The following is a 13,442-nucleotide window of genomic DNA, read 5'->3' on the forward strand; positions in this document are numbered from 1 at the left end:
ACTAGAATTGGATAATCGTCAGGTCCTAAAGCTTCGGACAAAGGCCTCTTCAAATAATTGCCTCCAACTATTATTGCAAATACCTCTATCCAATCTTGCTCTTATTAAATGGGGATCCTCTCTTTTATTTGACCAAGTAAACCAAGGACTTGTAATAGCCATTTCCAATAAGCCACATTGTTAAAGGAAATCTCTATTTCTTTGAAGATAGTTTATGCTAGTATCTCTATCCCCTTCCTTTTCATTTATCTAGGAAGTGAGATTTAAATCCCCCATGTATAACTAAGGTTCTGAAGTCAGTTCTGCCAAATTGCCTTTGTTGCCATCATGGATTCTGACATGAATAAATTTACAGTCCACATAAAGAGTTTCAAGTTTATGTCAATAGTCCAAGACAAGGCTAACCCCCACTCAGCCCACTAACATCAACTCCCCAAGATTCCCATATTTTAAGAAAATCTAATTTCTTTCTACAATTAAGTTTGTCTGTCTCCATAAAAAAGAAGTATTTCAGGTTTTTCTTTTGTTTTGATATCTTTCAAGGCACGAACTGTCAAAGAGGATCCTAATCCTTGACAGTTCCAGCTCATAATCCTCATTTGGCCCTTGAGTTCTGTTGCGGGACAAAACCCCTAACCCACTTATTTGAAAATAGAGAAAAACTTAAAATACAACAATTAAACATCTCTTCTGAATTGATCTTTAAATTTTTTGTTTCTTTCCTGATTTTTACCTCCACTCCAAGTTATTCTGTGTACTTGTTGAAGCATCTGCACTCCCAAAAAAGATTTACAATTATTGTTCCTTTCTTTATTTTCGAAATGCCTCTTTCTATACATCTTTTTTTATTGTTTCCTCTCTTCCCCTGTTTCTTTTAATCCCCATTGCTTCTCCTTTTTTGAATTGTTTTTTTATTGATTTCAGTTTCTTTCTTCCTTTCTTTTTGGATTTCCACAAAAAACTTCCAAAATGTTTCCGATAATATGACATGACAACTCATATTTTAATACCACTTTCTATTGATTAACCCCAAATGTTTCATGAAGAAACAGCAGTGGTACCAAATATAACCTAGATCTTGACAAATTAGTCTGGTACATTGCATTATATTGATCTTTGAGAATGGTAGGCAAGCTGTTTTGTTGGGTGCAAAAATAATAGCAAAAAAAAGAATACATCTTAACAACCTAAAACCAGTAGCATAGAAACCAACTAGGAAGAAGAAAAAGGAAAAGAAAGGGTCTTAACGTTGAGACAAAGTTCTTACAGAATTTCAAAATAAGAGATAAACAGAATTGAGGGAAAGTTGAGTAATTTATCAAACCTAAGAACAGCCTAAAAGATATATATATATATTTGTAAAAGAAAAGGCAAAATAAAACCTTTAAAGTTTCGCCTATTCTTTTGGGTACTAGGTTCCTGATAGGGGTGTCAATGGTTTTGAGTTGGACTCTGTCCAAATCAAATCAATTTTGACAGATTGGATGGACCAATAAAACATTGAATTAGACCAGTCCAAACTTAAGAGTTCAAAAGTATTTGATTGGATTGGACCTGGTCCATCAGTAATGAATATATATTGCATAGGGTCAGATTGAACCAATATCTGATTCCTTGATAGAAGATAAGAATACAGATGTCAATGAACCAGGTTTGGGTTGGGACCAATCTAAATTAAAGTCAATTTAAACAGATTGGATGGTACATACATTGAATTGAACTGGTCCAAAATGGTCCAGAGTATTCATCAGATTGGATTGGACGTGGTCCATATGTAATGGACTCATATTGGACATCGGACTGGACCAAATCAAGTCCAATTGACACCCCTAGTTTCTGACTTGCACATGTAAGGATGAATGCAAACGATCAGCTCAGTCGATCATTTCCCATAAACAAAAATGATAAATCAAGCAACTTTCTCGGTATGATTCGACTCTAGAAATCTTTCAAGCAGTACCATTTTCTTCCCAAAAATCCTACAGAAAATAATCATCTTTTCTTTTCTTTTTTTATTATATACCCTTATAACAAGCGTCTTCCAATTCATCAATTTTCTTGTGAATGGGTAAGACAGTTTTTACTCTGGATAAAAGGAAATTTTATTGAAGCAAGGGGCCGAAACCTTGGCCCAAAGAGAGTTTTTACAATTACAACTTGTTTGATGGTTACATTAGTCCTCCATGACACTAATCTTTCAAACCTGCAAAAACACCAAGAGATGCATTAGAAAATTTCTTGTTAGTCGGTATAGATAGAAACATAAATTTAGAACCTTAATAACACCGACCTGTGAAATGAACAGGCTGGTGTTGGAGGGATTTGTTTGGGAAGGATAGAGGGGAAAAAAAGACTACTGAAACTAATAATATAGCATCTCTTAACACTTAGAAAGCATCACTAAAATATATCATCTATACTATATAAAGTGGATACTTGGCTTTGGTGCAGGTTATAAAAGTTAACTTCAGTATCTTTACCCTTTACTTGCCAGCATGCCCTTACACTAGTTAACATAATTGAAAAACCTTATTACCGTGAAAATAAAGAAAAAAAATGTAAATTCAAAAGATAGGATTGGAGGGGACAACATAAAAGCATTGAGCTGACAACACTCTACATGCTCATTATAAACTCTTGCAGCAAGGCTTTTACAATGTGGTCCCTGGGTATGGCACGCAATTTTTCTATGTACAAAATTTAATGTATTTGTTTTATTTTGTTTAAAATTTAAAACCCACATTTGAGAAGTCATCCTTACCAAATTAATAGTAATTCAAACATATTAATGAACTCTTATAATCGTAATTCAAATGCTGATTCTGATAGTTGGGTTAAGGTTTTATTCAGTTAAAGTAATTCAAATATATTATCATCCAGGTTTTCCTGCAGGATCTTCACATTTGTACATAGTTTGTAATATCCTTTTTATTTGTTTACAATCATTTTCCATCATATACAAATGCCCTGATGACTAATTGATTTGCTCATCTAGTAGGCCATCGGTTAGTCTGTTATGAACCAAGAGTTACATAACCAATCAATGCATGCCAAATTAACATATAAACACTTTAAGCCAACACAGTTCATCCAGTGTCCAATATCCAAATTAACATCTAAGCAAATCAACTATTCAACGCATGTTTACTTGCATAGGCAACATCTCCATTGAAGACTTTGGCAATGAATAGCCAATTTCTCTAACTTTTGGACAACTTTCTATTATAATTAGCAGCCAACGCTATTTTGATTACATCCTGTTAAATAGAGAAGCCATGACCCATAATGATGATCATGAGAATATAACATTATAAAGCACTGTCTGACATATTCTTATTTGTTTCTATCATACCATATTGCTATCTTTCTTCTTGGGTAAACTACAAAGATCGCCTCTGTATCATGGGGGCATGACACTTAAATTCCCTGTACTATTTATTGTGATAGACCCATTTTTTTTATAAATTTCTTCTGATAGACCCTTGTACTTTCATATAACGTCAAGCCTCTGATAATATTAATGGTGAGTGAAAAATTAGAGCAGGATGGGCAAAATAGAGAGGTGCATACAGAGTCTTATGTGATAGGATAATACCACTCAGACTAAAAGGAAAACCATATAAAACAGTTATATAGTGTTGTAATGTTGTATATAGTGTTGGGAAATCAAGAAACAATGTGTGCATAAAATTAGTGTGGTGGAGATATGAATGCGGAGATGGATGAACTGGAAAACTAGAAAGGATAGGATCATAAATGAACTTTGGAGGAACCTAGGAGTAGTTCTATTTTTTTTTTTATAGTAACATAAAAGAAAGATTTATTAAAAAACCACAAATTACATCCTAGGAGTAGCTCTAATAGGTCATAAAATGAGGGAAAATAGACTAAAATGGTTTCGGCATGTGCAAAGAAGGCCATCTACAGCACCAATAAGAAGTAATCTATTACATGTTGAGGGGGCTAATAAGAGCTAGGGGAGCAGGGAAAAAAACAACATGGATTGAAGGAATGAGAACTGAGAAATGATTTAAGGGCTCACAATTTAGCAATGATTATGGTACTGAAGAGGATGGAATGGTGGGATTCATGTAGCTGACCCTGTATAGTTGGGACAAGGCTTAGATTTTATTTTATTTTTTAAGAAAGATGAGTAAATTTTATTGATGAAAAGAAGTAATGATACAACACACCACTGGAGAAAGCTCTAAACTAAAGATCCCCCAACACAAACAACAAACATCACATCAGTACAAGGTCAGCATGATACAGAGAAGGCAATGGGGTGGTCCGAGAGATGTTCTTAGAGACTGAGGCCCAGGACCCAACTCTGCCAACAGCTATATTAAAGAGTTCCTCTAGAGGTTTTGCCTTAGCTTTGAAAATTCTGCTATTCCTTTCAGACCAGATTGTCCAAGGAATAGCTGCTATTCCTTGAATCTGCCGGGCATGCAACATGTCTAATACAGACCCGGGCAATGCCCAACTCAGGTTAGCTGTTTAATGATTATGATGCTGATTTTAGGAAATAGTGTAAAAGGCATAAGATTTCAATAGTCATTTCCAATAAGTAAAGCAAGTAGAAGTACCGACTGCTGCAAACAAACAAGAACTGACTGTCAATTTACATTCTTCCAGGTTCAAACTTCAAAGGTGCAACAATTAGGCAAATGTAAGATACATTCAAGTTCAAGAAATTGACTGTCTTTTTTTTTTTTGTCCTAAATGGTATCCCACATGTTAAACAACATAAAATAGCTCTGATACCATGTTAACCAACATAAAATAGAATAACAACTCAAGGAAGAAACAAGAAGAAGAAATTGGGAAACACTAAGGTTTAATGTGGTTCGACTTGGTACCCTACATCCACAGGAGGAGAGGAAACATATCCACTATGAGAACAAGAGATACAACTCTCTCTCTCTCTCTCTCTCACACACACACACACACACTCTTACTCTCTTCCTCACTCACACAACCACTTGCTTAAATAAGCAAAAGACCAAAATACATTAGAATTACACATAAGCCCCTTTTTCTAACATAAGTACATATAGGTCCCCATAACTTATCAATATTACAAATACAACCAAATACAGTATATCTCTCAACACCACACAAATCTTAATTTTATTTTCTTTGATTTCCAACACAATCAAAAGAACTCTATCGCTAAAAAAAGGAGAATATAGAAGCAGTTTAAAGAACATACCTAAAGGAAAAAAGTATACATGTTTTTATTATGTACACTAGTTTAATATACATGAGATCCTGAACATTTTGGTTATATCTTGTGGTAAAAAGATTTTTTTTTAAGAAAAGTAAATAAAAAGGTATGCTGTCTATAATTATCGAAAAAAAGGTGTGCTGTCTATTATACTAATATTGTTTGAAGTTGAGTGCCATTTTTCACCTGCCAAATTTAGTTAAACTAATAATTTATAGAGATTAGTTATACATTTATACTATGATTTGTTAAGATGTATCATTTTACATATTTTAAGAGTACTAATGCTACGAAACATACTGTAATAAGTATCCATGCAGTATCCTTTGATGTATCAGGCACATATTTATCAAACATTAGCATGATAGGCACATATAACCGTTTGGGCGTTATAGCTTACATATAGTTTGTTAGCTATCAATACTGAGATTAAAGGAAAAACTACAATAACCCCAATTTTTAATCCAGAAATCAAACCAAGTGCATCACAAGTTCCTAGGACTTATGCCTTACAAGTAGATCCGTATAAATTTAGAGTTAATATAGAACACTAAATGAATGACTTAGAAATGATCAAAGAAAAGAAAGAAAGTAAATAATAATAACAATACTACTACTACTACTACTACTAATAATAATAATAATAACAACAACAACAACAACAACAGCAACAATAGTAATAATAAATGAAATAAAAACTATCAGATAAAAAACTTCACAAAACTTATTTTGATATTTAGCCTCTCAAAAAAAAAAAAAAAAAAAAAAAGCTTCCAATTCAACTTAACAAGTCAAAAAAGCCTTGCCTCAACTATATGGTGTCAGGCTGTCAGCTACACGAATCTCCTTCCATCATTGATCCCCCTCTATACAGTGCAATGTCCATTATTAAAAGTCAAGTTTTAATTGAGGTGATTAAATCAGATTGATCATTGCTAAACACTAATTTTTGAAATAGATGAGTTGCAGTGATAAGAAACTGGTTTGGTTAAGCCTCAAGATTTCTGTTCCGGATCTTCTGGTGTTCATTTGGACAACTCAAAAGTAGAACAGTTAAAAAAGACGTTTAGATCAAATGATATTACTGATATTACTGGTGATCAAATGATATTACTGATATTACTGATCTCCTAAATGATATTAGTGATAAGAAGCAGTTTAAAGAGCATTGAGAGATCGCTGCTTGAGCCCTCACAAAGGTATAGAAGTAAGCCCCTAATTTCCTTTTTCTTTTAGGAGATCAGTAATATCATTTGAGTTGTCCAAATGATATTACTGATCTTGAGGCTTAACTCAAAAGTTTTCCACTATAAATGATATTACTGATCTCCTAAAAGAAAAAGGAAATTAGGGGCTTACTTCTATACCTTTGTGAGGGTTCAAGCAGCGATCTCTCAATGCTCCAGCATTGTCCAACATAGATCTAACATGGCAAGAAATTTCATTGTTCATTACAGGGAAGTTGGCACCATGGTCCATGGAATTTATATGCTTAAAGCCGGACAGCTTTCCACTGGCTCCCTTCTTCAAATCATAAACATGTGGAGCAACATGGTTCCAACCATCCTCTACAGCATTTCGCATGGAAAAAAGAAGGTTGGATCTGGCAATCTCCAATGCACAGGCTCTAGTTGCCACAAAAACTGGAAGAGAGAGAGAGAGAGAGAGAGAGAGAGAATCAAGCTCAGGAGCACAACAAAGGAAAAAGTCCATCATCCATATAATATGTGCTGATGTGATGCAGGAGCAAAGAATATAAAACTGGAATCCTTTGAAAAATTTATGTATCTTTTGTATTTTTAGATGGTACAGATATTTTAATCATTTTATGCATTACTATAGGGTCCAGTCCAGTTTCTTGATTTGTCTACTCATAGTTTGTTTTTGTTTAAAATTTCATAAACATTAGTTAAGTAGTTTAGGAGTTATTTACTTTTCTTATGATAGTGGAAACTCTAGTTTTTGTTTTTCCTAATTCTAGTAAGACCAGCCAGCCTTACAGTGTATTTGTATGTGTGAAGTGAAAAAACGTGGATTGATGAATGAACGAGTTTAATTGAGATTTTACAGAATATTCTGTTTGTACTCCATTGAGTCATTTTCATAATCATTGGTTAAGTAGTTGTTAGTTACTTTTCTTACGATAGTGGAAACTCTGCAGTTTTTGTTTTTCCTAATTCTAGTAGGACCGACCAGCCTTACGTATGTGTATGTGTGAACTGCAAAAATGTGGATTCATGAATGAATGAGTTTATTTGAGATTTGACAGCATATTCTATTTTACCCCATTGAGTGTTTTCAGGTTTTCTTTCTCTTCTTTTTCTATCTATTTTCTTTCTTAGTCTTTCAAGAATTCACTACAGCCATTAACAGACACAAGTTCTTCATCAAAGTAACTTTTCCTTTTATTTTCATCACAAACTCAAAAGTATACACCCCCCCTATATATCCCTGTTACTTTCATACCTCCAAATATTATCCCAAAATTCCACCTGGGGACTTAGATTCCATGATTGTCAAATTTTCTCCACCTCCCAAAGTTTTTTGTCCTTTTGTGCAAAATGTACTCTAAACCATACCAAACTTGGTCAACCTTTACATCCATCTAGGACAAACCCATACAAAAATTCAATGAAAAATTCCAATCATCATATTTTCTCCAATTTGACTTTTTCACTATTCTAGGACAAATCTGCAATTCTTGTGACTAAAGCCTTGAGACCTTTTATAACTTCACTGATTCCTGTCTATGGTCCTAAAATAACATCCTAGCCCTCCTAGATTTATACCTTGGTTATTCACCTCCTAACCCTCCTAGACTCCAAGAATGCTATAAAATGGGTCAAGTATAGGGACTCCACCCCTTGGAAGCTATCTCATCTTCTTGAAATCCACGACATCTCCTCCACTTTGAACTGTAGCTTCAGACGGATTCCAAGAGAGCTAAATCAGTTGGCAGATAGTTTAGCTACATCTGGTTTGGGAAGGGATATTTTATATAGTGCAAATGCATTGTTATTTTAATTGTTTGGGCCCCTGCCTTTTTGTTTACATGGCCCTTCCCTTTTTTGAAGTATGAATACAAGTTGCCTTTTCTTAAAAAAAAATAGTTATGAGTCTATAAACAGTTCGTTGTAATTGAAAACTAGAAGATGTGGTTTGGTAAACAAAAGCTTGGTTTAGTGAATTCTGGTTGTAGCCAGGTATTTCTTTCTTTCCTCTCTAATTTCTTCTTGTAAGCTATGTTACTCAGATATGGTAATGACAAATGTGGACAAGGTGCCAGATGGTAATTTTACACTAAACGTTGATGTATTTGGCATGGTAGAGCACCCTTACAGGAATGTGAATATCTTAGCTTCTAAGAAATCTATTTCTTGCCATCTTTTTTTTTATCAGTTATTTCTTGCCATCTTCTTGCTAACTGGTCTAACAGCAAGAGTTCCCTTCTTAATCTCCTCCTCATTCTTTGGTGTACAGCAAACTGTCTGCTTTTCCCCATCTATATTCTTCATCATTAATCACTAAAATTACTTCACCATATAAAGTCAAACACCAAATCCAAAATGACCCTATCTGTCCAACATCAAATAGCTCTAAACCAGAATTTCTGATGATTTACTTCCACGAGGGATTGGATTTACTATTGTTTAAAAACAAGTGTGGTGTATGGATTCCAAGCTAAATGCTGTTTAAAAAGTACATCTAAAAGGGTCTAGGAAGTTATGGTATGAAACCTAATGCTTAAGTCTCGTGCAAGTAAACCTGTACAAACTATAAAACACACATATTACATATATGTGAACATTATCTTCTTTATTTGTTTATCGATCCAGACACTTAAAGAAGGTGCCACATAGTGTTCAAAATGTTGGTTTTATATATTTAAGAAAACATTAAGTATGTTGTATACCTCCAGATCCATTTAACATATGATACAATAAATGTGTTAATTTGGAAGCATCATAAACTATAGTTATAAAATAACAGTCAAGTCCATTTTATTATTTTGGTTTAAAGTCTTCTTATGGTGGACATGACTTGTTTTTTTCTTGGCAACCTTCACGTGGCCAAAGAAACGAGAAAGAATTATGTGGAGGTGCACTACAGCAGCAATCATTTGGGCAATTTGGGAGAAAAAGAGCACAAGAATTTTTAAGGAGCAAGAAAGGAGTAGAGAGGATTTAATTGAGTGTATTATGATTAGGGTGATAAACTGGATCGAATCTTTGGATGTTTTCTCATCCTCAGCAGATAATACCTGGATAAAAAGGAGGGAAGTGGCAGCAACGTCCTCTAAAAATATAGTAGTTCAAAGGTGCTTGAACCACCTAAGGCAGGTTTCATTAAGTAAGTTCAATTTTGATGGAATGAGCTTTGGAAATTTGGGTCCTGTCTTGAGTGGGAGGAGTTTTCAGGGATAAAGAAGGCTATACTAAAGAAAGCTTTTCAAGTCCATTTGGAATTGGACTCCACAAGGGCTGAACTCTTCGCTGTTCTCCAAGTTATACAACAGGTAAGAGATATGACATGAACAAACTAATCATTGAAGGTGACTCAAAAGTGGTGATTGGACGGCTGATGGATAGTGGGAGAGAAGTGTGTCTTATAAAAATAAAGGAAGATTAAATGCCTGACTAGGAATCTTCAAGTAAAATTCCAATGGGTACAAAGATCGGAAAATGGTATACATCTCCAAGTAAAATTCCAATAACAGCATAATCCATTCAATGCATGTTAGAAATAATACATCTCCATAGGAGTCCCAAAGACCCAATAGTAAACCATGAACCGTGTGAGTTTTTTTTTTTTTTTTGAGAATTTGTAAAATATTGTATTAATATGAATCATATGAAAAAGTGTACCATTAGAAGGAATTTCAACAAGGAAGTTTGCAGGAAGACCAATTCCAACACCAGCCAATGTGATGCCAATGCTAAATCCAACCCCACAGCCAGCTCCAACATAGCCAACCACCCCAGGGCCAAAGCCGGGACCCCATCCAACACCACATCCTATGCCAATCCCCATGCCCCAAAAGGCTCCAGATATTGGGTGCACAGGATTCCATCTTCCGTACCTCCTAAATAACGCTTTTATGATCATATGGATTTGCAGCTGCAGATAAAATCAGTGTCACAATCCTTGAATAAAACAAAGTTGAATATCCTAAGAGCCCATAATTGCAATAAGCATAAGATCTGACTTCATTAATAACAAGAAAAGTTCCATATATATTGTTTAATTCAAGTCATTATGCATGAGAATTCAACAAGAAAATACACCATATCACTCACGATTGAGAGTACAGTAGGAAAAAAACATTCTGAAGCCATGGCATTTTTTTTTAATACCAAGCCATGGAAAGTTCAATGTTCTCATCCTGGAACAAAAGATTAACTCTTTGCTCTAGTCTCTAGAACCTAATACTTAATAATCATCAACACATCCCCAAATTCCAAGTTCTCCCAAACACCACTGGTGCTCTTTTTATGAACTAAAATCTCATCTAGTCTCAGTCAAAAGGTCTAAATTATCCTTTCGGTATATACATGGGGACCATTAATTAAGATAAAGAATCCCTAACAGCTTCCTTTCGATATCTCATTAACCAAATCATCCGGCATTTTACAATACAAGCACAAACCTAGTCATCCAGCCAAACAACTCAAAACAACAAATATGAAAACATTGTTTACAACGCAACCCAACACTAGCTCAGCTAAGTAAGCAGGAACAAATTTGAGGGCAAGGGTAATGTCATTTTCTTAACACCTCGAAAGGAGATTTATTTCAGAAAAGTAAATCCATTAGATAATACATCTCTGTCCAAACACAAACTTACCATTCATTATGCCCTGCCTACTTTTCAACCTTGCTTAAGAAGAAAAAAAGAAACTCTTAATTATTCATGAAACCAGAGAACTTAAAACAGTTTGAATATGTCCATGATATCAGAAAATGTTTTGATTTTTCTTTTACAATTATAAAAATCGACAAGGATCTCACTACTAGAAATTTGGCTAGTTCTACTATTTAATTGCAAGAATGTATGGAGCTACTAGGGAGAAACACTTAAAAAAGAAACCAAAGCACACTCAAAATCAAAATACCATACCTGTATCAGAAAAAGAAAAGAAAAAATAGAGGGAACCTTAACTAAAGTTCAACAAATATACACAATTTCTGTGCCTAAACAACTAGAAAATTGCAGAGAATTATCGAAAACCCCTATAATCAAATAATTAAGCAAAATAACAACAGAAAAAAAAAATGCATATTAAGAAATAGAATCCAAAGGAAAGATTGCTGGGGCTGTGAAATAACAAGTGATCGAAGTAAGAGCAATTACCGGTATTCCATTTACCATCAGACAGAAAGACGCTACATCAACTGGTTTTCTACCATTCTCCCTTGCCCTTGGCCTCCTTCTTTGCTTTCTTTCTCCTTCTTCGTCTTCTTCCTCAGTGTTCAGTGTTCAGTGTTCAGAGGCACTTTTTAGTGTTTTTCTTCACGTAATGGATCACCCTGATAGCTACTTGTAGTTTGGACGGTTGTACTGTTCTCCTACAGGCCTCGGGCCAGGATAAGTTGGGCCCAGTGGGCCCAGTTACTCTAAACAAACCAATGGACAGTTATCATCTCCATACTATGGGCTTTTGTGGCTGATTGCCTATAGATTCTTTTCTTTTCCGGGGATTACAATTCGGGTCGAGTTTAAGTCAGCCAGACCCGATGACTTTGGGATAATCCAGCCGAGCTGAGGCCAAGGCGGGTTGGGGTGGGTTGGTCGGGTGCTCGGTGTAAGTTTTCTTCACGTCTTACACTGCACCTTTTATTTGGGCGTTGGATCAGGTTAATTGGTAAATCCGGTATGGTCGGATTGGGGTCAGGTTCATGGGTTAACGTATTGATTCTTTTGCCCCAAACGGATTCGGGTTTGGTTGATCCGCTCCGATGGGTCATGACTCATGATACCCCTATTTATACATAGGGTATTCTTGTAATTTTATGGTTTTTTTTTTGGTAAAAAGACTTTTAATTCGATATGCTTAAAACTTAGATTTTTCGTTTCATGTTTATTTTACTTTTCATCTTGAGTGAAAATTAGAATCTATAAATCAGAATTTTAAGTTTTTTTTGCCAAATCAGATTTTAACCTAAAAGCCATTAATTTAATTTAAATTAAATCAGATTTTAACTTAAATTAAATTTTAACCTGACCCTCCAACGGAAGGTTAGGGTTGAGGCAAATCCATGTTAATTCAAACCCGGTGACATCTTGGGGTGTAAATGGATCGGATCATGGTCCGATATGAGATCTGACCCTATTTGGTTGATCATATCAGATCTTTAGATCGGATTCGGATCATCCATATCTGATTCAATATATTTTATATATTTATAAATGTAAATATATAATTCATATATATGTGTGTGTTATTTATTTATTTATAAATATATTTTTATAAATTTATTATATTATTTTTTTTTTAAATACATGTTTATAGATGAGAAATAATTAAAAAAATACTTGTATTTTTTGTTTTTACTTTATTTAAATTAGTATATTTTACTTTTCTTTTAGTAATTTATTAATTAGAAAAACAAGTCAGATCAGATCAAATCCAAAGATCCAACTTATCGATAGGATTCAAATTCAAATCAAATCCTATCAAGTCTGATCAGATCTTCGGATCAATGAATTCGAATCCGATCTGATCTATTTGCATCTTTATTTACATCCCTTTAAAAAAGAAAAAAATATATATACAATTAGATTTTTAAAAATGACAAATATATACATTGCATTCTCTGACTATATAGGATGAATGGAAATGTTGTCGTGAGGTCTCCATTTCAACCGCCGTCCGGTCCAATTTAGTCCAAGTATAACATAATTGTATAAGAAAGTGATTTATTGACGGGTGGTTTGATAATGGCTGAAGTGAGACAATGGCCCATAAGATTGAGTGCCCTCCTCTATAAGTTGCAAGTGTTTACAAAGTTAAGGCTGTATTTAGATGCGACGTAAATCAAGAACTGATGTAAAATTTACATCGGTTCGCTTTTGTACGCGTTTGATAAACAAGTGTAATCATTATTGACATAAAACTATACTCAGGTTCAGTTTTGTGTGTGTTTGGATGGAATGTAGTTTTATGTCGATGATAGATGTAAAACCTCATCACATTTAAAGTTTTACAACGAT

At 34.3% G+C, this 13,442-nt stretch overlaps 1 protein-coding gene across 5 annotated transcripts; it reads right to left on the reverse strand.

The window, feature by feature from the left end:
- Positions 1-2,077: 2,077 nt before the first annotated feature.
- LOC148864620 (cadmium-induced protein AS8-like) lies at positions 2,078-11,760 on the reverse strand. Of its 5 annotated transcripts, none has more exons than XM_088976017.1 (5): positions 11,583-11,760; positions 10,096-10,348; positions 6,686-6,873; positions 6,037-6,096; positions 2,078-2,203 (listed from the first exon to the last, which is right to left on the reverse strand). In XM_088976017.1, the coding sequence occupies exons 1-4, from the start codon at positions 11,598-11,600 to the stop codon at positions 6,064-6,066; spliced, it is 492 nt and encodes a 163-aa protein (XP_088832143.1). In that variant the 5' UTR covers positions 11,601-11,760; the 3' UTR covers positions 2,078-2,203; positions 6,037-6,063. The 5 variants fall into 5 exon arrangements, with proteins under 5 accessions (XP_088832143.1, XP_088832141.1, XP_088832140.1 ...); XM_088976015.1 differs by having other exon boundaries at positions 6,598-6,873; positions 11,583-11,750; XM_088976014.1 differs by having other exon boundaries at positions 6,590-6,873; positions 11,583-11,750.
- Between the last annotated feature and the right edge of the window lie 1,682 nt (positions 11,761-13,442).

The sequence above is a fragment of the Nelumbo lutea genome, chromosome 3, assembly GCF_056320005.1.
Source record: "Nelumbo lutea isolate HS-2025 chromosome 3, American lotus-T2T, whole genome shotgun sequence".
NCBI classification, from domain to species: Eukaryota; Viridiplantae; Streptophyta; class Magnoliopsida; order Proteales; family Nelumbonaceae; genus Nelumbo; species Nelumbo lutea.